General features: G+C 44.9%; 1 protein-coding gene across 1 annotated transcript in view; it reads left to right on the top strand.

The window, feature by feature from the left end:
* CFAP91 (cilia and flagella associated protein 91) overlaps positions 1 to 16,548 on the top strand; it is a 30,005-nt gene extending 13,457 nt beyond the window's left edge. The window contains exons 11-18 of the mRNA XM_058800195.1: positions 2,986 to 3,099; positions 6,097 to 6,168; positions 7,457 to 7,603; positions 10,124 to 10,345; positions 11,598 to 11,746; positions 12,916 to 13,007; positions 16,178 to 16,424; positions 16,504 to 16,548. Coding sequence (XP_058656178.1) covers positions 2,986 to 3,099; positions 6,097 to 6,168; positions 7,457 to 7,603; positions 10,124 to 10,345; positions 11,598 to 11,746; positions 12,916 to 13,007; positions 16,178 to 16,407 — 1,026 coding nt within the window. The 3' untranslated portion in view covers positions 16,408 to 16,424; positions 16,504 to 16,548. The remainder of the gene's footprint in view (positions 1 to 2,985; positions 3,100 to 6,096; positions 6,169 to 7,456; positions 7,604 to 10,123; positions 10,346 to 11,597; positions 11,747 to 12,915; positions 13,008 to 16,177; positions 16,425 to 16,503) is intronic.
* The last annotated feature ends 6,133 nt before the right edge of the window (positions 16,549 to 22,681 follow it).

A 22,681-nucleotide genomic window follows, 5' to 3' on the forward strand; every position in this document is an offset into this window, starting at 1 on the left:
ATGTCTCTGAAGAAAATCCCTGCCAACTTCAAAGCATAGGAAAGGCTGTTTAAGCAGTTCTTTCTACAAGAACAGATCTCCACACAGGGTTGGTTGGCTCATGCTCAGACAGGCTCTGAGAGCTTTTATGTCAGTCTTGATCAGCCAAGATGCAGCAGCCAGGCTGCATTGCTGAGCAGGTTGGCAGCCTGTCCTCAGGGATCCTACCTGAAAGGAGGCTGCAGCCAGGGGGAGGTTGGCCTCTTCTCCCAGGCAACCAGTGACAGGACAAGAAGACACAGTCTTGAACTGCACCAGGGGAGGTTTAGATTGGAATTAGGAGGAATTTCTTCACAGATTAGACATTGGAATGGGCTGCTCAGGGAGGTGGTGGAGTCATGGTCCCTGGCAGTGTTCAAAGAAAGACTGGACATGAAAAAAAAGACAGACTCAGTGCCATGGTCTGCTTGCCATGGTGGTGTTCAGTCATAGGTTCAACTCGATGATCTCAGAGACCTTTTCCAACCTCATTGATTCTGTAATTCTGTAATCCCACAACTTTCATTTGTGAGCAAAGAGGAAGAAGGAGAACCATGACTCCATACTTTGTGCTGTACACAAAAATCAAATATACCTAGGATCTTGTGGAATGGAGAGGATCACAGAGAAGATAATGGAGGAATCTAAAGAATGGATTGAATGGTTTCTTTGAATGGAGAGTTGCTTCTTAAGCTGTTACCCTGTTCAGAACAGAAGAGTTCTGCTTCTCTCAGGAGCTGGCTGGGAAGCCAAGGTGTTTGGTGAAAAGCATGGGTGCCATTTGCTGTTCACTGCATTTGCCAGGAGAATGGAAAAGAGATTACTTTTGTTCTTCCACTGTCCAGTCCAGTCAGATCCTACCTTGACTCTGAAGCTGCTACCTGAATAAAGGAATGTAGTCTGTATCAGGAAAATTGGAGTATGATATGTAGACAGTAACATTTCGTGTATGTTGCTCAGAAATTTAGCACTTTTAGCTTTTAAAATCAAGTATTTTTGTAGTGATTCTTGAGTCCTGGTGTCTCTGTTTCCAAAAATGAGAACTTGTTAAGTTGGGCAGAACCAGTTTAGGCAAATCCCCTATATTTTCTTTTTCTTTTGTTAAATCTTAAAATCATTCAGAGCATCAGATTAGAGAAAGTAAATGGTAAGCTTTTTTTTTTTACTTAGTAAAGATAGTCAAGCAGGCACTAGATACTGTTGACATGAAAACATAAAGCCACTTCTAAGAACTGCAGTATATCTCAAGTCTGTATTAGTAAGGATTCCCTCTTGTCCAAATTAATAATAGATTTTTCTGTCTTTAAAAGTTGTTAGTCTGGTTATATTTTGTTATTCTGGTTAGCAGGAAACATTTTTGGAGGCCACAGTTTTATTAGGAAAAATTCTTATGAATGCAAGATTGTACTAATAAACATAGTAGCCATTGTTTTCAAGAGAGTCACAACTTCAGCAGCTTTTTCTTTCTGCTTCCCTTGCCCTGCCATGCAAATCTCCTTATAAATCTCTGTTATAATCTTCATGCTAGGGAGCTCTAAGGTCTCTACATACAAAACACAGTTCAGAAAATCTCTCAACATTTTTGAGCAATAACCATTTCACATGGCTGAAAAACAGTTTATAGGCTCTGATTCTTCCATTATTAACACAGACTATTTAAGAGGCTTTCAATAGTAAAGTATTTTGTCCCCTCCACCTAGAAACCTTTTTTCTGGAGCAATTCATTATCCTGACCTGAAAGATCAGATCCTACATGCAAGAAGTTTTTTGTACAATGACTGCTGGAGTTTCAAAACTTCATTAATTTCACAATTAAATTCTGTGCAAATGCCATCATTTTCCTGTTACTGGAGAGCTAAATTCAGCATTGAACTTTTTTCTTAAGTTTTTCTTTTGATTTCCCTCCCTGGTGCAATACTGTATTTGAACCTTTGAAAGAGAGAGAGTGAAAAAAGGAAAAGGCACACTTTCCCTTGCCAAAATATGAACTTTCAATAATAAGGCTAAAGATCCAACCATACAGTAGCAGGATTATAGTTTTGAAGGAACTTTAAATGGACATACTCCCTTGCCTTTCTGTGCAAGCCAAAGTGTCATGTCCTGCAGCAGTCATGCAGTTGGAAATGCTTATCTGAATATCTAGTTCTAAGGGGCTGGTGGTGGGAAATTGGCAGGACTTGGGCTTTTTAAACAGTTTGAAGAGGTCTTGAAAGAGCTGAGCATGTGGTGGCACTTCCAGTCTAGTCTGCTGACAAAGTGTGGCATCTGCTGCAAGCAAGATAAACCCACATTTAATGGGCTTTTGCATTTTCTTGGTAGAAGGAAATTTTTGGACAAGACAGTTTCTCTTTTGCCCCCAGTCCACCTGTGCAGTTGCTGTGTGTGCCATGGGGCTGCTGAGCAGTTGTAAATGAGCAGAGCAGAGTTCCAAAACATATTTTGCTAGGAAGGGGTCATTTGGTTCAATCTTGTGCAGTAATAGCTTATCATACAAAGACATTTCACTGTCACAGAACAGTGACAATACCCTCTTCAAGTGACCCCTTCATAAAACCTCCCAAATGCACAACATTTCTAAACCACAGTAAAAAGCATTACCTATCATTAAAGGAAAATAGTTATGGCATTCCTAGAAAATTAATTATTTGAGAATTTGAGATGAAGTTCATACCCATTTTACATTATTTTAGGTGACTCACAAGTGCTGATGACTTATTGGTAAATACAGTAAAATAACTCCTGCTTCCTTCTTACATACGATTTTTGACATTCCCATCAAAGGCTTCTGACCAACCAATAACCTCATCTACTGACTATGGTCAGTTTTTCAGTTGATCTGAGAAGGAGAAGCCACAAGCCTGAAAAGCTTTCAGCTCCCTGTAGTCAGTGTAGTCAGCATCTAGAGGACTGGCCTTGTTATGTTGTTCTATCTACCCACATTCATATTAAATTGGATGTCTTTTGCAGGAACTTCTGGAGAAGAAAAAAGCCAAGGAGCCAAAGAAGCCTCCCCCTGTCTGTGAAAAAGTAGAAAGCCCTGTTCCTAAACCACCCACTCTAATCCTGGAAAAACCATCAATTGTAAGTGAGCTGGTTTTAGCGCTTTTTTCCCTTTTGATCCCTGATTGTTTCCTACACAGTTGTTAAAGGAATGCCCAGGGAATGAAAGAAAGGAGTTTTATCTTTTTTTGTGTGCATCCCTGTTAAAAATAGCCATCATTGTTTCTCAAGACTCTCCTGGTCTCTATTCTATAAGGATACTGGCAGCCAAAGATTTGAAAACAATTTACAGTATCTGTTGGCCAAATCCTGAAGTAAATTTTATTTTAAAAAGACAAAAATTAGTAGACATGTTATTTTCTTGTTCTTGGGGGACAAAAAGGCATCATCATCATCATCTTCATCATCATTATTATTATCATTATTATTCAGTAGTTTCCAACCTTCTGATCTGACAACACTATCACAATCCAGTGAGGCAAATAAGTTTAGACTTACTGAAGTCAGAGAGACATTGGCTGCTTAGCACTGAGCATGCACTTCATTAATTTTCTGGAGTGGAGCTCTTGTCATCATGCAGGATGCAGTGTTTGATGAACATGCACTAGTTCACAGATAATGATTCTCCTGCAGAGATTGAAACAGCAGTAATGATGTGTCATGGGGGCTGTGATATGCTGTAGGAAAAAATTACTTTTTAGGGGAGCTGCAACTTCCTTTCCTTTGTTAAAGTAAGGTACTTAAGAGCTGGTTGCCCCAGTGGACTGTTTTGTCTTCTAACTAACACCATTTTCATGATGTACTAAGAATCAGACAGAATTACTATTTAAACTTGTGAATTTAAGAGTCACACAACCATGAAAGTGAAGAGAGAAAGTGTTATTAAATCATCCATGCTGCTGTGTTCCTTTGTGCAGTATGATATTCTATGTTTTATGCAGTCTATTTTAAGATGACTGGAACAAGAATTTTTTATCTCCTTGGGGAGAGCTTTTCACAGCTTTACCAACTTCTAAGCATTAGATACTGTATTGCAGTAGTGGGTTTACACTGTTTAGGCTTACCAGTTTGGCAGATTTTTAAGTACTTTGAGGTAACATGTAAAGAAATCAGAAAAATTTTTCTACCACTTGTAGGCATTCTTGAGTGTGGTCACAGATTATAGTTGGGTGGTTTTTTTTTTAAATTCCAATACAATAGAATTCCATCTTCATTAATTTTGTCAACGTTTGGTTTATTTTCAAGAATTTTTAGGTGTGAACACATAAAAGATGGAGCTCTTCAGTGAAACTCCCTCTGTAAAATCAGGCCACTTGAGCCACTGAAGAGCAGCACTAACATCTCATGCATTGCCAAATCTAAGTAAGGTTTCTCCTACCAGGTGGCTGTGAGGAGCACTACAAACAAGGCTCTTCTGTGTTGTTAATGCTTCTCTTCCTGCCACACACCCATACAAGTACCAACTGCTAAGTGCTTCCCACTGGAACTGAGGATCTTGGAAAGAAACTGTGCCAGGATGAAGTGGAGAGAATGGAGGCTTCTCTCCCCTGGTCATTTCTAATGGACTTAATAGCCACAACAAGCTCACAGAGCACCTCTGAATTCCTTTGTTACTTTAAAACTTTCTTCCAGCCTCCTCTAGTTTGCAGCCATCTCCTAGATTCTTCTATATCCTTAATTTTTCCTTTTTTTCTGCAGGGCATGATAGCTTTTCATCTCCTCTCATTCTTTCCTGCTGGTCTGTAGCAGGCAGATGGACAAGCTGATGATTACACTTGCTAAAGCATCATTTGCAGCATTCAAAAACAGAAGTACAGAAAAATGCTCCTCATAAAAATCCAAACCTAATCCTAGTTAGTATCACACCAAGCAGTTTGGCTTACCAGTATGTGTGCCATCACCATCTCCAAAACTGTCCTGAAGGGATTTCACACTGTAGCCAGGTGATGTGGTAGAGTTTAGCTCTCTAGGACTGGAAATTCATTCCTTCTTTCCAGAGAAGAAAAACATACCAAATCACAAGTCCTCTCACTAGTTCTGCTTTCCTCCTCCTGAGTGCTGGTGTGGAAAGGCAGGAATGATTCCTTTTGCATTTGGAAAACTTAATCTTCAACACCTAAGAAAAAACAGATAACTAAGATTCAAGCCCACACAACTTCTCTCATCCCACACTCTTCCCTGTTTTTCCAGCACTTCTTAAATACCACATGTCAATGCAGACCTCATAGGTTCTTTATTTAAAAAAAAAACATGCTTCCAGTTTTAAGATTTCTTTTTATTTTTCCCAGGTGCCCAATGAACTTTTTCCTTTTCCTACTGTCAACTCCACTAGAAAACCCCTCACCTAGAAAAAGTGCTGCCATCTGTGCTTTGTCTACTTTCTCTATTAAAAATAAGCCCCCTTTTTTACCTTCAGGGGTCATGTTCCCTTTCCACCATGCTCCATCATTCTTCCAAGTTGTTATCAATCACACAACGCTAGGCCAGGAAAGCTCTTAAAGAGACAAATCACAATGGACTGTGGTTAATTTTGCTTCCAAACTATCACTTTCTGAGTCTTAAATTTACTGAGGTACTCTGATAAATATCACCACTGGAATAAATATCAAAAGAAAAATTGTAAATGTTCCCTTTTAATTTGAAATCCTTTTTTATGGTTAACAGCTCTCTTGGACATATTCTGTCCTCTTAGTGTCTCGACTTGTTAAATTAAGGTAGCTGATGCTTTTTTTGCAAACTTAGATTCAGTCAAGCTACAAATAGTACTTAAAATGCATACAGTAATTTTCTCCATCAACATCTCCTTATCATTAGGTTCTCATCTCTAAAGACCCTCTAAAATTTCAAATAGAATCTAATTATACAATCTTTCTTCTCCATCCCTTGTAAAACATGAAAGTACATGTTATTCTGACTCACCTTCCTTTCTCTGGAAATTAAAAGAATGGTGTTCAGAAACAAGCAAGGAAAGACAGGATATGAGTTAGACTGTTTAACAGTTAAACAGATAATCTACAGAAATCCCAGTCTCCAAAGAAATAGCTGATTATTGTGTGGATATTTGTCATGTTTTGGCAGGAGGAAGAGGAAATAGACCTGGCAGTGATCTGTCTGCAGAAGTTGCTCCGAGGCAGGGCTCTTCAGAACATGGTATTGTGTCTCTTTGTTTATGTCAGTCTTCAGAATGATGGTGGGAATGACTGATTGCAAAGGGTGTTTGCAATCTTTCTTCCACAGCACTAAGCAGGGGTAGTGAGGCTCTTCACAGCAGAGTTACTCAAATGGCAAATTCTAGACTGGATCTGGACCATGAGTACATTCTGCCATGATTATGCCAAGGTTCTAGGCACAAGAAACCTCCCATATCCCAGCGAGGCACTTGTATTTCATACCATCTTTCTGGTTTCCACTGGTGGTGAGCTTGGCCCCAGATGAGGAGCAACTGAAGCCTACCACCGTGATGTGCAGGACCCATCATTCTGCTTTCAGGGGAGCAGAAAGGGATCGAACTAAAAATTAATTCAGTAGCCATGCCTTGTGGGCTTTCTAATAAGCAAGTCTGTCACTTGTGATCAGACCAGTCCTGAAGGGTCATTTTTGTGTCCCCAAAAAGTAGAGTTGATGCTCTCTCCTAAAGTAACTATTTAATGGTTTTTAGTGTTCTCATGCAGGACCCTGAGCTTTAGCAAACAATACAGTATTGTGGAAGTGGCTTGAGGTGGAATATAGAGTTCCCAAGTGTTCTCCAGTTGTTTGATGATCTGTGAGAAGGATGGTTGAGGCCACTGAAGGATCGTTGACTTTCAGACCATGAAATGTCCCACCATTTAAGGAATCTTCTTCCAGCTACTGCTGGATCAGAAGTACATTACTGAGTTGGAGAATGACCAAGCAGGCTTGAGTGATCTTTTGTTGCTCTTGGAAGTCCTGTTGGAGGAGAGTGGGATTGAGAGTAACACAGTGTCAGGGAGGGCTGGGCCACATAACCCCATAACAGGGATGGCAGCAGTTTCAGCAAACTCCCCACCAGTTTATGGCTTTGGGCTCCCTCAAAATGAAGGTCAGAGGACATGAGGTGTTGAAACACTGTGAAGCTTTGACATTGAGGCTGATATAGCAGGTTGTGCAGAAGACTATTACCCTTTTGACATAGGTAGTGTTGTTGCACATTCCAGTGGTTTGAGTTTGGGTAAAACCAAACAGAATAATAATAATAAAAATTAAAAATAAAAAAAATTAAAATTAAAAAAAAAAAAAAAGTAGCAGCTTTACCTGACAGCTGTAGGGTTTGCCTAAATGCAACCACAAATTTGTTATAGAGAGGTCTTGGTAACAGCTGGCCTTGCAACTTGGAGAAAAAGGGTGCGTGTTACTGGCAAAAACATGTTGCTCTTTATTCTCCTTTTGATATGCTCAGTTGTTCACCTTTATTTTAAAGATATTTGAAGGGAAGGAGAGGAACCTGGATCTGATCCAAGAGCTGCGCACCACTCACGCGCTCCAGGAGGATGGACAGCTGCTCGTGAAGGCACAGAAGCAAATGACACTGTCCTTACAGCGACAGCATGACTCACAAATGAAGCAGGTTTGCTTGCATAGATGGGAAGGTTGATTCACAGCTCTGTCCTGACCAGACACTCTGTGCTTGCAGCACCACAACACTCTCACATTTAATTTTTTATGTTTTCTATTATCCACAGCAGAGAAGGCATCCCAATAGCAATAAAGCTCTCCTAGCACAGGCCAAGCACTGAATGCCTGAGGGGCTAAAATTGCTCTCTTACTGCTCTGGAGGTTCTGGGGAATCTCAGAAACAGACTGAGGCACCCTGACCACAGCTGCTATGCAGCCAGTGTTTGCTTTGTTTGCAGACAGAGCACTTATTTATATTTACAGGGCTTTGAACAAACGGCAGTGTCAGATGACCCTCAGTTTTCCCACATTTCAATCCATTTGACGGGTACTATGACCTGGTATCACAATACATGCTTGTCACTCACATCTGTTGGATGTTTTCCTGAGTGTTTGTTACTGCTCTGTCATTTTCCTGTCCCTTTTCTGGCTTGGCACCCTCTCAGGCTTCTCCTCACACATAAAACCTCACAAAGGCAGCCAAAGCCAACTTATTTTGTAAATCCTGTTGGGCTCAAGACTTCTAGAACCTTAGCAATGGTGACTAAGGTCACCATTGAGGTACATACCACTATATGCAGAGCAAAGAAATTTTGGGCTCCATTCTCTGCCAAGGATCTGGTGAGATCCAGGGATGCAAATTTCCATCCTGTTTCCTTACAGTGTCACAACCTTCCAGAGGAAAGTGAATGAAATGGCAGATGCTGGTCAGGAGTAGATCATAAAGAAATTTTGCCAGAATTCACTACAATTCAGAGAATGCAGTATCTATCACATTCCTGCAAGCTTTCTTGTAATTTTTACTACTCTGCTGATTTTTAATGACCAGCTGTGAGGTAATTTGGCAGCTTCCATTTTACAATAACAGCATGCACTGGCAAGTTGACCTGGTGGAGATGAAGCCAGACCACTGTTTCCTGCTGGTTGGGCAGCAACAAAATTTCCCCTTAGATCCCAGTAAAAATTGAACAGGGCTTGTGTTTTATCATTTATCATGTAACATTTCTAGATACTCCCTCATGCACAGCAAGTCCAGGTGTGGAATGCAGGAATACAGAATATTTCTGCTAAGGAATTAAGAGAAAAATAAAAGCCTTGGGTATTAGAAATTTGCAGTGCTCCATTTCTTCTGGAAGCCCAGGTGAGAGTGAAGGAGAAAGCAGTTCAAACATCATAATGACATTCTTAGAGAAGGAGAGCGAGCAAATGGTAAGATACTGACCTCTGATCTCAGAATTTCCCTTTTGGAGTGCCACTATCCCCCTCTGCTGGTATTGGCCTCTTCTCACTTTTTTTTTTTAACTATCTCTGTAGGTTCACAGTCCAGGGCTCAGGTTTTCAAACATTGTGAACTTCAAAACTCTCTGGAATGCATGTGCAGAAGTTTTCTATGTGTGTGGCTATTTCAGAAAGTCACTGATGACTCTCAGTTCTATATGGTTTGGTGGTCACAGGTTTTTTCACATTTTTGACCATTTTAGTGTAAAATAAATGCTTCCTGCCTTAAGAGGATGGAAACACCACATAAAACAGTCAAAGATGAGGAGCTGAAAATTTTGGACTCATATACAACAAAAATCTAACACAAGAGTGTTCCTGAGTTGTTTTCCTCCATTTTACACCTGTTTTATATACAGCACCTGGAGCAGTGAAGAGGAGGGAGCACTTTAGTTCCATGTTATCCCTCCCTGTGGGGTGGTGCAGTTACTGCATCACCATCTTCCATCTGAAACACCTGTGGGCTAAGTGCTGTCACTTCTAGATCTGTGCAACATTGACAATTCCACTTCCTTTGAAACACTGCCTGGGCAAACGGCACCAAATAAATCAGCTGTATAGCAAAGCTGATTTATTATTACTTGTCTGGGATATTTCAGCTCCACTTCAACTTTTGTGTTTAGGTCTATTCTGTAATTGCCTATTTATTTCAAGAGAACACAACATCCCAGCCAGTTCCAGACATTTCCTCCTGCCAAGGCCTGTGGCTTCAGAGTCCATTCTGGAGATAATGAACTCCCCATAGATCTTGTCTCTTTCTGTAGTGCAATCACACATACCCAGCCCATAGAACAGGATGTGCCTGGAGCAAGGAGTGAATGGCACAGTAATGCTGAACACCTGGAATCTTGTCTCAACTCTGTCACAGACTTTCTGATTTTCCATTACCCGGAATTTTGAGGTCTCATTTGCACTTCTGCAAACTTCATATAATTACTGTCAATTTGAATTTGTCAGCAGTTAGTAACTTGTACAGTTTTAGGTTCAATGCCTGAAGCTGCAGGTACTCATGGTTGCACTGTGCAGAAACCAGTCAGGGCATGTAGCACATGAAGAGTGCCAAACTCCTGGGACTGTCCCGTGGCTGGTCTGCGTGGATGCTGCAGAGCTGCCTCACATGCCTGTGGTAGTCCTGGGACTTTGTACAACATTCCTGGGGTTTGTAACACAATTCTTTGCATTTTTCTTTTGAAAGCTGTCAGCACTGGAAAGAGACTTGGCCACAGTAGAAGGAAGGGCACTGGCGAACATGCTTGATTTTCTGGCCAAAGAGCTGGTGAGGCTGCAAGAGGAGCAGAAGATCCATGCTCTGCTCATGCTGGCTGAGAGGCAGAGGAGGATGCGGGAAGCCGAGGAGAGCGGCCGGCGGCAGCTGGAGGAGAGCCGACGGCACGAGGAAGATGAGCTTTTCAGACAGGCAAGAGAGGGACACTGCTGGGACTGGAGGCAGTTTGTAGGAGCTGCCTCCTTGTGGGAAGGCCCAGATGGATGGGAGCTGCTTCAGGGCTGACTTTGGTGGTGGCTAGTTCTAAAATTGAGGGGGAAACTTAGTGAAGAGAGGGTGAACCTTTCCTGAGAGAGTCCTGCCCATTAAACTGAGGATGATCTGAATACCCCTACAGACAGTCCTGTTAGGCCTGTCATGAATGGGTGTAGGTTTCTGAATTTCTCCAGTAAACACCAATGGAGAACAGATGTACCTAGATCATCTCTAGGGATAACATCTCTAGGGAGTTTTCTCAGCACTTGTTTTGCCCATCAGAACTGGTATGTGCTTTGCCAGGAAGGATGCCTTTAAGCAAGGGTTTGGAAAGATTTTGGTCCTCCCTGCCTCGGCCAAAGTGGACTGCAAATAACAAGAGGTACAACACTTATTTTGAAGTAACAATAATAGATAAAGTAACCTTGAAATCAAGAAAAAAATACTGGTTTACCATATTCCGTAACTATTCTATAGTCTTGTTCCTTTTCCTAGCTTTTGACTGCACGAAGCATATTTCTCCCCGTTGAAAGACGTGAGTGGGAGTCTAATTGACTAAACCAATAATTTTCAAACCTTGTGGGAGGTGGTTAATACCAAAAGGGTCTGGCACCATGTTTATTTTTTTAAAATTTTAGCTTCTCATCTTTTAAGTATTTCTGAGTGGTAAGCAGGTAAGGCCAAGGTGCCATAAGCTTATGCCCTGCAGATTAGCAGATGGAAAACACACATTTCTAGAATCTCAGCTCTACAACCATTATAAAGAAACCAATAATTTTATCTTGGTTTTTGACTGGCTTGATGGAATTTTCTCCTTCAGGGTTTGCTTGAATGAAAGATGATTTATTTACTGAAGTCGATATCCATGATTATTACTTGGCAATTTTTGCTCAGGGGACCGTGAGAACTGAGGGAGCAACTGCCATTGCATTCACAGGACTAACCTGCTGCACCAGAATTGGATCTGTGAATTGGTTTTCTTTCACCTGAACTCGTTCAATCAGTTTTCAGAAAGAATTACTAGAGAATAAATTTTTACAGAAAGCATCTCTGAAAACAAATCTCAGGTTGGCCTGCCCAAAACAAAGAGTCTTGTGAAAATCTGTTGTTCACGCTGCTCTGGAAATCTTCCACTTTGTTCCTGGCACAGCAATAGGCAGAGGAACAATATCTTGGTGTTTTGTTCTAGGTGGTGGATGTTCAGGACAGAACTATTGACACCTACTTGGAAGATGTTATCCTGAGTAGCATGGAGAGGACAGCTGAAGAGCAAGCCAGGGAAGAGGTTCAGAAAAGGGCTGTAGAAATCAATGACATTGCTTACGAAATGGAGAGTCGGTAGGTGATTAAACAGCACATGAGGGGCTGTTCACAGCAGCTTAGAACCTGCCTGACCATGTGCATGTGTCTGTGTGCATCACCCAAGCTATGGGCAGGGCAGAGCAGTGCTGCTCGTGGTCACTTCATTTGTGTGGCTGCTGTATGGGAACCACGCTGCTCCTACCTGCTACACACATATAAATCCATCAGAGCCTTATTTCCATACAGTGTGTGCCAGGTTCCCTTTGCAAATCACTTGTGTGATCTGTGAATCACCTTTTTTAGATTTCTCCACACCAGTATGAGGCTGTGACTGAGCTTTAAGTGAATCTGGGAACTGCCTAAAGCAATACCCATTCATACCGATCTTTTCATTTATTTACACTACTACAGAAAATCCATTTGAAAGAGATCCTAAAAGATACAGCTATACACAGCTTTTCATTCTGGGGTGGCTGTTCTTTAAGGAACTGCCAATTTCCATGGAGGTCACTCATATTGCTGGCTGCCTGACAAGGCACTTTGAGTAAAGTAAGTTGTTGAGAACACCCCAGTCTGTGTTTGGCTGGGGCATCAGCAGTGAATACTTCTTAGGACCTGCCAAACCCCCAGTCAGTTTCTATGCTCTGTTTTTGGTATTGAGCCATAAAAATCTCAATGACACAGTGACTCTCCTATGGCAGAGCAGCTGTGTATTTTGTATCTAGATGAATACAAGCAGAATGCTGGAATCCTTGGGGGAATGAAGCGTGGATAATGCATGCAGCCCCTGAGCCAGCTGGGAACCCACCAAACACTGGCATGGAACAGAGCACGGGGCCAGCCAAGTGCAGAGTCACAAAAGGGAAGAATTTAGCAAACTCAGCAATGGACCAAAGATTAAATGGACAAAGACACGAAGCCTCAGCGATTTCTGTGTGCCTAATTCAGTTTGTCATCAGAGGAAACTGAGCTTCTCAGTATCTTTGAGGATAAGGAATGTAAGGTGCTCCTGCTTTCCAGTGCACTGTGAACACACTGGCAGTGCAAAGGGGAACAGTCACACTGTCACCTGTTTGTAGGATAAAGAGAGACCCGACTGACAACTGCTACCCTTGGAAAGAGTATTTACAAGGGAGACCTGTTTTTGCAGAGGTGGTCTGGAGAGAAAATTAAAATACTAATACCACTGTGCATCTGTCCTGTAGTCGAACTCGCCTACAGTCAGAAGAGATTGTAGCAGAGCTGGTTTATAATTTCCTGATCCCAGAAGCTGAGAAAAACTTTATGAGAGAAAGAGGTAAGGAGTCCAGTAACTTTATTTTCTTTGTGAACTGGTTCACTCTCCTTTTTCTAGCTCCCTGAAAAAAATGATGCAGCCAAGAGTTGTCTCAGTCCCCTGAGATTCCTGTTTGGCACTCTGCAGGTAGAAAGTTAAGCTCTTTCACCCTTTTTTCTCCCTGAGCTTTCACCCTTTTATCTTATGAGCTTTAGTCTTTTTAAATGGTAGCTGAAATTCAGACCTGCTGTAAGATCTGGGCTGTGCTTTTGAAAGTTTGGATCAAATAATCCTTGAGGTACCTTCCAACCTAGCTTGCTATGATAAATTTGGTGTATCTGCAACAATAAAACTACCTGAAAAGAAGCAGCCCATTGCACATTCAGAAACAAACTGGTAAAAATCCTTAAGCAGCACAGCTGTGAATTGTGTTATTATATGGCAATTTATAAAACTGCAAAAGACTTTAACAAGCAAATTACTTAAATATATGTCATATTTGGGAGGAAGGTTATGCACTTTCCTATGCTTCCCTTTCCTCCCCAGTGGGCTGAGAGCAAGAGGTAAAGTTCTAAGGTTGCTGTAGTGGCATCATGTTGTAAGGAGATAACCTTGCAGTTGTAAAGGATGTTTCTGTTTAACAAAAATGGAATGGCATCTGTCAAAATACAGAAGAGAATAATGTGTATTACAATAAGTAATGTCATGAGTAAGTGGCTGTTCCTAACTGGGATGTTTCCACTGACCAGCACAGGTGGTGAATATGACCTAAGCAAAGCAAGTGCATCACAATAGAGCTTGAAGGGGTCCTTGCTGCAGTGCACTTCTCTGCCTTGAGAACAAAGGCACTTAGTTCATTGCCTCTTTTATTGCTTTGTGGATGAGAACACAAGTCCTGAGTATGCATTTTGTGGTCTCTGAATTGTGCAAACTTTCTTCTTCCTGGCTTGTGTATTGCCACAAGAACAGGACCTGTTCTGCAGCTGGCATTTCTGCACAAGCTTAAATCAGCTCCCTTCACTCCTGCACTGCTTCTGCCAGCCTTCCAGAGCAGGTGATGTAATGGCAGTCAGTGAAGCCTGCAGCTCAGGCACTGACACACACAGGTTAGCCTGTCAGGAAGGAGAGCAGAAGGAAGACCTGGAGATGGCTTAGGATTCTGGACATACTGAGGACATACATCAAGGCTCAAAATACATACTGGGCTTAAATGCAGCAGCAGCTAATGAACAAAGCAGCTCAGATGCACTCTCAAGCAACAGAAGAAAAAAATCTTCAGAATCTGTGATAGCTACAGTGAGTTTGCCTGGAAAGCAGAGCTAGACCCAATTAAAAATTAAAGTGGATGCTGGTGGAATAGAGCAGCAGGCAATTAAGATAGCTCCTTCTAATGTGATCAGGAGAAATTTGTCACAATATTCTTGTGACAGCAGAAATCGAATGTCAGGAAGGGACCTGGCTCATACTCTCTTCTGCTATTGCTGCATGGGGTGGAGGGGGCTCCATTCACTTAAGACAGTTGAATTCTACATTATGTAAACTCTGAGGAGCACACCCTGCTGTAAACCTGCTGCAGAGTGATACTTTCAGGGAAGCAGAATCATTAACTATTCCATGGAAATCCAAAGGAAATAGTATCAAAGAATGGCATTAGATCTCATAAACACATTAGTGTATTGCATTTCCGTGGTGGCTTTTAAAGCCTTCCCTACAGTGAGCCAAATTTTTCATTATGAAACTGTGTTTTAGCAACCTAACCCATGCTTGAGCATTCACCTTCCTTGAAACTATCAGGAAATTATCTAAGAGCAGTTATCTGGCCTGTCAAAGGAGCAAATCCATTTGTAGAACAAAGATTTGAGGGCTGCAGGTTCAGTCTTTGCCTACACTTTAGCTTCCCCTTAAACACCTGTTTTGCCATTACCTAGTTTGGGATTTTTTTCCCTCCTCATTTTGTTGCATTTTGATGCATAAAAGCAGGCATTATCCATCCAATGCTGGCTCACCCTGAAAAACCTCTGCACCTCAATTCTGAGCCCTGCCTCCTCAGTGGAAGTAGAAGTCACTGTGCTGATATGAAAAACCTCACTTGGAAAGGGACAGTCACTCACCAATTTCAGCACACTGTCCTTTAGATGGAATTCACTGTGGATGGAGAAAGGGACTGCAGCAATTCCAGGGGAGTATTCCCAGTATATCTGATGCAGTTGATGCAAACATGATTGACGCCAAAATGCCTTGGGTAGAGAAACCTCTCCTGGGAATGAGGGCTGGTGAAGCTCAGCTTTTCAAGTGCAAGTGAGATCCAGTTGCATCCATTGTCGACAAAGTGGGCCTGGGAGATGGATAAACATAAACAGGGTGGGTTGGTAACGCTCAGTGACTGAGACAGGGACAGCAGGACTGTGTGCCAGCATGCAGGACACCAGTGCTCCAGATTCACAGTCTCAGTGCAGCTCAGCCTTGGAACAGGCCAAAGTAAGCCTTGGACTTCTGTAGGGAAGTGACAGGATGAGAGCCACCTCTTGTTCTGCATCATTCCTCACGCCCTCTGTAAGGCACACGGTACCTCAGTCCTGTGACTGAAATAGAGAGGGAAAGAGTGAACAAAGAACAGTGAAGAGCAATAAGGAGAGCTGTAGGGTGAACACTTAGGCTTGGCTAATTATTTCCCAGGAGGTGGGTTGGGAATACATACAAATGACTTTGGATGAAAGGAAGCAATCCTGCAGTAGCTGAGGGGAGGTGATAAGGTAGGCAGGTGACTTCACGTGTCAGTTGTGGCTCTGAGTCTTACTTTGAACTCAGTAAGGGTTTCCCAGTGCAGGTCAAATCCTGGCACAGGAGATGGCAGATTTCAGCTGGGTTCTTCCAGAGGCTTGCTGCAATTAACAGACAGTAAAGGAGAAGTTTTTTTAAAGCCTGGTAATTTATCCTGGCCAGTTGTTCCCAAAGCTAGAAAGCAGAACACTTTGGCTGTGCTTCCCACTGTGGGGGCCAGTCTTCAAAATGAAATGCAAAGTTGGTTGCTGCTATTAGGTGGCAGTAGAACGCTTTCAGCCAAAGTTAGAAGGGCCTGAGACAGACTTTTCCACAGCTGCAGGATTGCTAAAAGCTACTCCTCCCTTCTCCCCTACAGAGAACACTTTGCTGTACATTTCCAAGTAAAAGCCTTACCTCTTTTTATGCAGTGAGGCAGTCCCAAAGAAAACACATCTATGCTGCTCATCAGATCATCCACAGGGGCACAGAGAGGGCTCTGGCTCATCTGGCACTGCATCAGGAGACATCTGCCACCGAGAGAGAGGAGGATTCTCCTGCTGGGACAGCTGCTGGACCAAGTGCAGCTGACAGCACTCACCCTGCCACAGTTGCACGTGAACTTGGACACGACTTCCACAAGGATCCCACAGCCTCATAGAAGAGAAGATGAGTGAGGTGGGTTTCCCTTCCCCTCTGTGATTTGAGTTTGGAGCATGGTGAGGGAAAGGGAAGCACATTATATTTGCTTTTTCAGGGCACCCTGAATGGAAAACTGTCTCTCTCCCTTGGGCTGTCCCTCCTGCAGCAGTGTTGTCCTGGAATCATTCTGTATGCATTTTGGTGTGCCAGCTCCCTCCAGTTGTCCCTCCCCAACTTGCTTTGGACTTCATTAGGTAATTTTTCTGTTCTGATTATTTAGAGAAGCTTGAGTGAGAAAGCAGTGTTAGCATTCCTTGTTTGTTTTCCTGGCACAGACCAATAAAGATCTGCACTTGGGCTTTTGGTGGTATTTCCTTGCTTCAATAACATTAAATGAAAAAATAGTCCATAAGTGGGAAATTTTGAGTTGCGACCATCCACAGACAAGCGTGTCCCACTGATTTCCTTAGTGGTTTAAGGCCCAGGGGCTTCCTGCATTAGCACTGCTATTAATAAAGCACAGGAGCTGAACAAAACCAGTCAGATTTTGTATCATCTTTTCACATCATTAGTCCTTGAAGAAACAAAAGGTGCCCCTGACCTCATCAGGGTGGTTTCTGACAAGCAGGCAGTGTCTGGCACAAACCTAGGTGATAGCAGGATGACACAGGCATGGCGGGGCTGATGCATTTTCCAGAAGTGTTCCTCTTTGGGCTGACTGCTTCTTGCTTTTATCACTGCAAAGAGCACTTCTGGAAAGAATCTGATTTTGCTTGGAACAGTGTGAGTCCCTGTGGCTCTCCAGCTCCGAGGGCTGCACGGAAGGGATGCTGGCTCTGCCGTGTGCTGGCTCTGCCGCGTTTGCAGGCACGGGGTTGCTCCGGCTCCAATGTCGGGAGGCAGCGCGGGCTCGGACAGGCGCAGTGCCTCTGTCACAGAGCTCAAGGCTTGCTCAGCTCCCCAGCACTCACGTGTCAGAATTCCCGAGGGCTGCGGCCTTAGCGCATCAAGGGACATTTACAGCAGGCACCGCAGTTTGGAGGGGCGGGCACAGCCTCACCGCCACACCCACAATGCTCATTCATTGATAGCTGCAGCTTCCACAGCCAGCAGCAGAACTGGCCCTCAGTGCTACAGTGGCTGATGCCATCATCTTGTGGATCATCTTTTCCTTGTGCCGGGTCTGTAAAGCTCAGGTGTGCTTCGGCTCATCCCAGCCACGGTGCCTCTCCTACATAACACAAACCAGCAGCTGGTCAGAAATGGTGCTCATTAATGCATTCCTGTAAAATTCTGCATTGGGTCTTTTGGTTTTGTGGGTTAGGCTGGGGCAGGGTAAAGGAAAAGGAATTTACAGGAAGGGAAGAGGGAGGAGAAAGGAATCTGGATACCCCTGTATTCCACTGGGGAGTGAATAACAGCTGGAGAGAGGAAAAAGAGCTGCACCAAACCACTGCTGGTCTCCAGGTCGCTGAACCAGGGGCACCAGGGGAATGCTGGGGTCAGGCAGCCTCTGTAAATCTGGTAGGAGTCAGAGAAGGGTGACCAGTTCTGGTTAGGACTCTGTGAGGATGATCCCATGAGGGACTGGGGATTTGGAGCAATTCTCATGGCATTCATAGCTAGTCAGTGAAAGGGAAGGTAGGAAATACAAAAATACAGAACAAAACACTCTCCACAGTGTGGGAGGAGAAGCTGTGCAGGCATCGCCTCTGTAGCCTCAGGCCACCTTGGACAAATTTAGCCTGGGTAAAAGGAGGGGGGATAACATGAATCACAGGATCCAGTGTAATAGGAGAGACATGGAAAACTTGATGCAGCAGAACAGTGGAACAGGAAGACCCATCCATTGAGGCATTTGCTGTATTTCTGAGGATAGTCTGTCAAAATAAATGTTCTGCATGTGGCTCATTGTACAGTTTGGTGGGGTTTTAGAAAGATAAGTATTCCAACAGGTGTGGGAATGGACAGAGGTTGCAGCACTTTGGTCTTCTGTAGGGACACAGCTCTGCGTGACAACGAGGGGGCAGGGGACTCCAGATGCTGTGCACAGGCTGAGCTATAAATGTCTCAGCTTCTATCATGATCTAAGGGACACCATCAGGGTAAAGCCATCTTTTCCACATGACATTGCCTAGCAGGCAAACTGAAGGCCACGGCAGGATTCCTGCAGGAAACTCTTCTGTAGAAACTGCTTTCAATTGTCATGTGGGGTTTTTTTCTCAAGCTTTGCAGAATGTGCTTTGAGAAAGAAAATGAGCACAGTGAGAGGGAATTGGGATCATAAATCAACAGCATAAGAATGCACCATTCCCTCTCCTAGCAGGAGACAGAACAGCCCTGGGGAGGAGCCCGTACCTGAAACAAACACAGCAGATGCCTCCAGGGCTGCACCAATACAGTGCAAACACGGGGAAAATTCAGCTTGTCCCTTTTCTTTCAGCAGCTGCCCACAGGGAGGGAGCCTGGCTGTGCTGCTCTGCTGGCTCCTGTCTCCTGGCAGGTGGCGGAGACAAGGCTGAGCCAGACGGGCCTCTGGGGTCACTGTGCCCTGAGAATGGTGAAAAATTGGTCTCTGCAGTAAATGAATGAATGCAAATTGTCCCAGGGCTTCCCTGCCGATACGGCTCTGGGGGTGTGGAAGGAGAAAATCCAGTTCAGCAAAAAGGACTTGGGGTCTTTCTTTTCTGGAAATGTACAGTGTCTGCATTTCTGTCAACAGAAAACCACACCAAACCCACACTCACCCTTCTCTCCTGCCTCCCTTAAAAGCAACATGACCATCACAAAAGCTGCAGCCACAGACGTGGGTGTGGTGCTGTTAAAAGAGTTCCTGCCACTTTCTGAGCACAGCTGTTCCCTCTGCTCCTGCAAGTGTGCGGGATTTGCCTGATACTTCATTGAGCTCAATTCAGCCCTCACAGCATTTTTTTTTTTTAGGAGAGTGGGATTAACCCTACAAGTGTGGTCCTCACATGTTCAATGCTTTAACAAGGCCTAATTGCATTATTGCTGACGATCTCCTCCATGTCCTGTTTCCCTGCTTTCACCAAAGTCCTGTCCATGCAGCTTTTCCTGTGTTTCAATGATTGGCGATTCAGTACTGTGCTGGCATCCAGCCTGCTCACACAGTGCCCTCCAGAATCGGGCCTGGGCTTGGATGGGGATCTGTTGTTTCCTGTGCCTGCCTCCCAGCCCACCAGAGAGCGGGAATTGGTTTGAACACCTGCCAGAACTGCCAATTCCCCGAGACAGAATGTGTACACCTGGATTAGTAAATTCAATTTTCCCGGGACCACCCTGGACCAAGGCTCCCACCTCTCCTCCCAGGCACTGCCTGGAGCAGAACTGGCAAGGAAAGCACCTCAGCAGCCACTGTTTGCACGAGACAGAAAACAGCAGCAGGCCAAGGGCAAGGGTGTGCGCTGAAACCCATGGAGCAGGGCAGCTCCATCTCTGCTCTGATCCTATCATTCATTCCTCTCATTCCTCCTTTTCTCCCACACGCTGCAGAGCCCCACACACCTTTCACTCCACTTCTGGCTGGAGTCAAGGCCACTTCTCTTGGCCTCCTCTCATGTGCCTCATCCCAATCCTTCACATAGCACTTGGAAGTGATGTCCTATTGCCCTTCCTGCAGGGCTGCTTACCTGTATCCACATGCACTCAGCACACCATCCCCAATGGACCAGAGAGCTGTGGCTGCTCCTGCCAGCACCCATTGTTGCAGCTGCCAACTGCTCTAGAACAGTTTGGACCCACTGCAGAGCCTGGCCAGATGAGATTTATCCCATCTAGTGCTCCCAGTGGGGAGCTGGCATGGCAGCCTGCACTGCTGGCCACGCTGGAGCTCCTCAGTCAGGGCTGGGGATGTTGATCCTTGTCCTCGGGGAGTGTCTGTGGTGCCAACTGCAGTGAGATAAAGGGGGCAGAGACTTGAAAGCTGCATTTGCTGCTCTCTCCATGGGTTGCTGCTCAGGATTGATCCTAAGAATCTCCCTTTTGTTTGTTACTGAGCCAGTGACAGCCGCTTGCAATCACCCTGCTGTTTCCTTACCTGTTGAATTGAAGCCTCTCTCTGCCTGCCAACATAATTCTTACACCTCCAGCCAAATGCAAACCATTTTTTCATTGCTGTGTGGGCCCCAAGTGTGTTGTCTCCAGCAGAAACAGCTTTCATTGACCAACCTCTTCCTAGGCCTGATGCTGTGAAACTAAAATCTTAAAGGAGGTGTAACTGAGATGGTCCAAAGAGTCCCCAGCTGGGCGGTCCCTTTTCCCAAGACTGCTAACTTATGGTAGCATTCCAAACAACATCAATGATCTCCTTGAGTAAAAACACTCTCAAACCACCTGGGTTTTTCCAGTAAGCACCATCTTCCTCCTGAGCACTCTGGCTTGGCAAAGGATTTGGTCACAGGAATGAGCTGCAGAAGGGAGAAGGAGGGCACAGCTGCTGTTATGCCAGAGGAAACAATCATAGAATTATTTAGGATATAGAGGATCTCTAAAGTCACCAAGTCCAACCACTGACCCAGCACTGCCAATCCACCACTAAACATGTCCCCAAGTGCCACATCTTTTAAGTATCTCTAGGGACAGTGGGTGACTTCACCACTTCCCTGGGCAGACTGCTCCAGGGCTTGACAACCCTTTCCATGAAAAATTTTTCTCCCTAATGTCCAATGTAAACCTTTCCTGGTGGAACTTGAGGCCATTTCCTCTTGTCCTCTCACTTGTTACCTGGGAGCAGAGACCAACCCCCACGTGGCTGCAGCCTGCCCTTGGGAAGTGGTGGAGAGTGATAATGGGATCTGCTGAGAGGGGTGGGAATGCCCTTTGCTTCCTCTCAAGCTCCCGTGCTGCTCCCACCACACACCTGACCCTGCCTCGCTCCTGCAGCCCCCGTGTCCCTCTGCCAGGACCTGCCACACCCCTGTCCCTCTGTCAGCAGCAGGTGCTGGACCCTGGGACTGCTCAGTGCTTGGAGCTGAGGTAAAGCACAGGGAGGTCAGGACAATGAACAGTCCTGCTCCAACCCCTGCCTTCCACCAGTTTTTAGAAACTTTGCTTAGGGAAAAAAACATACCAGCCAAAAACCCCAAACCTTTCAATCCATTTAATTCCCAGTTCCCTGAGCCTGCCACCATACATAGGGCCTGTGGCTCCTCTGCTGGGACAGGTGCCTGTGCTCTGCCAGGCAGCTCTGCTGGGGACAGGGCTTGTTTGCCCTCAGCCAAAGTTTCTCACTCTGCAGCAAGTGAGGGGGCTCTGCAGACAGCCCTGGGCTGGGGCACAGCACCCTGGTCAGAAACACCCTGCTGCAGCCTTGCAAGCTTCCACAAGGGAAGAGGCTGTCCTGGAGGATCCAGCCCTACCTCTGGAGTATGTGAGCAGAGAGGGGTGATGCAGAGAATTCCTGGAAGAGGAGGCATTAACTCTACTGACTGCATGGGACACTACCCAGCTGCATGCAGACTCAGGGAGCAATCACACACCCCAAGAAATATCTGTGCCAGGGCATCAGGGATTAGCTGGGTGTGCAGCAAGATCCAGGGCTGCATTCCTGCCCTGGCCAAAGGCAGGTGTTTGCTATAAGGTCCAGTTCTCCCTAACAGCCCTGAGCACTCACCTGTGCTCTCACCTGAGATGAGCTCCAGCAGGAGTTTGTTTTGGGGGTCTGGTCTCTGCTCCAAAGCCTCGCACTGTCCAACACTCACACCCAGACAGAGCCTGGCTTTTCTGCTGTGCCCTGTGGGGCATTGACACCTACTACACACTTTCCTTTCCTAGCAGAGCTTTGATTTGGCAGCAGTTGGGTCTTGCAGCCTTCGTGCTCAGCTGGTTTAGCAAAGCCAGTCCTTTGCCAGGAACGTCACCCTTCAAGACGAGCAAGGGATAACAGGACAGGGCCCAGCCAAGCCCTTCCCGAGCCCAGGGAGGGAAGGAGGTTCCAGGCTGGCTGCTGAGGTTGCTGGGTACCATCTGCTGGGCTCACCGTCTCCAAGCAACTGGCCGTGGTGCCTCAGACAAACTGCAGTGCTCTTCTCTCCCCTCTGTGGCTCGCTTCCCTCCTCCTCCTCCTCCTTCTTTGTGGCTCTTCTTCTCACACAGAAAGCCACTTGGACCTTCCCACCAGCAGCCCAAAAGCTGCCACCTTCCAGATAACAAATGGTGCCAGTAGCCTTGACACTGACTTTTAATTCCAACGCAGATGGCTGGCAGCTCGCTCGATAAAGACAAAGCACATCCGTGGAGCAGACTCTGGTAGTACATTCGGCAGTTCATTCTGC

This window comes from Ammospiza caudacuta, chromosome 2 (assembly GCF_027887145.1).
Source record: "Ammospiza caudacuta isolate bAmmCau1 chromosome 2, bAmmCau1.pri, whole genome shotgun sequence".
In the NCBI taxonomy this organism is placed as follows: domain Eukaryota; kingdom Metazoa; phylum Chordata; class Aves; order Passeriformes; family Passerellidae; genus Ammospiza; species Ammospiza caudacuta.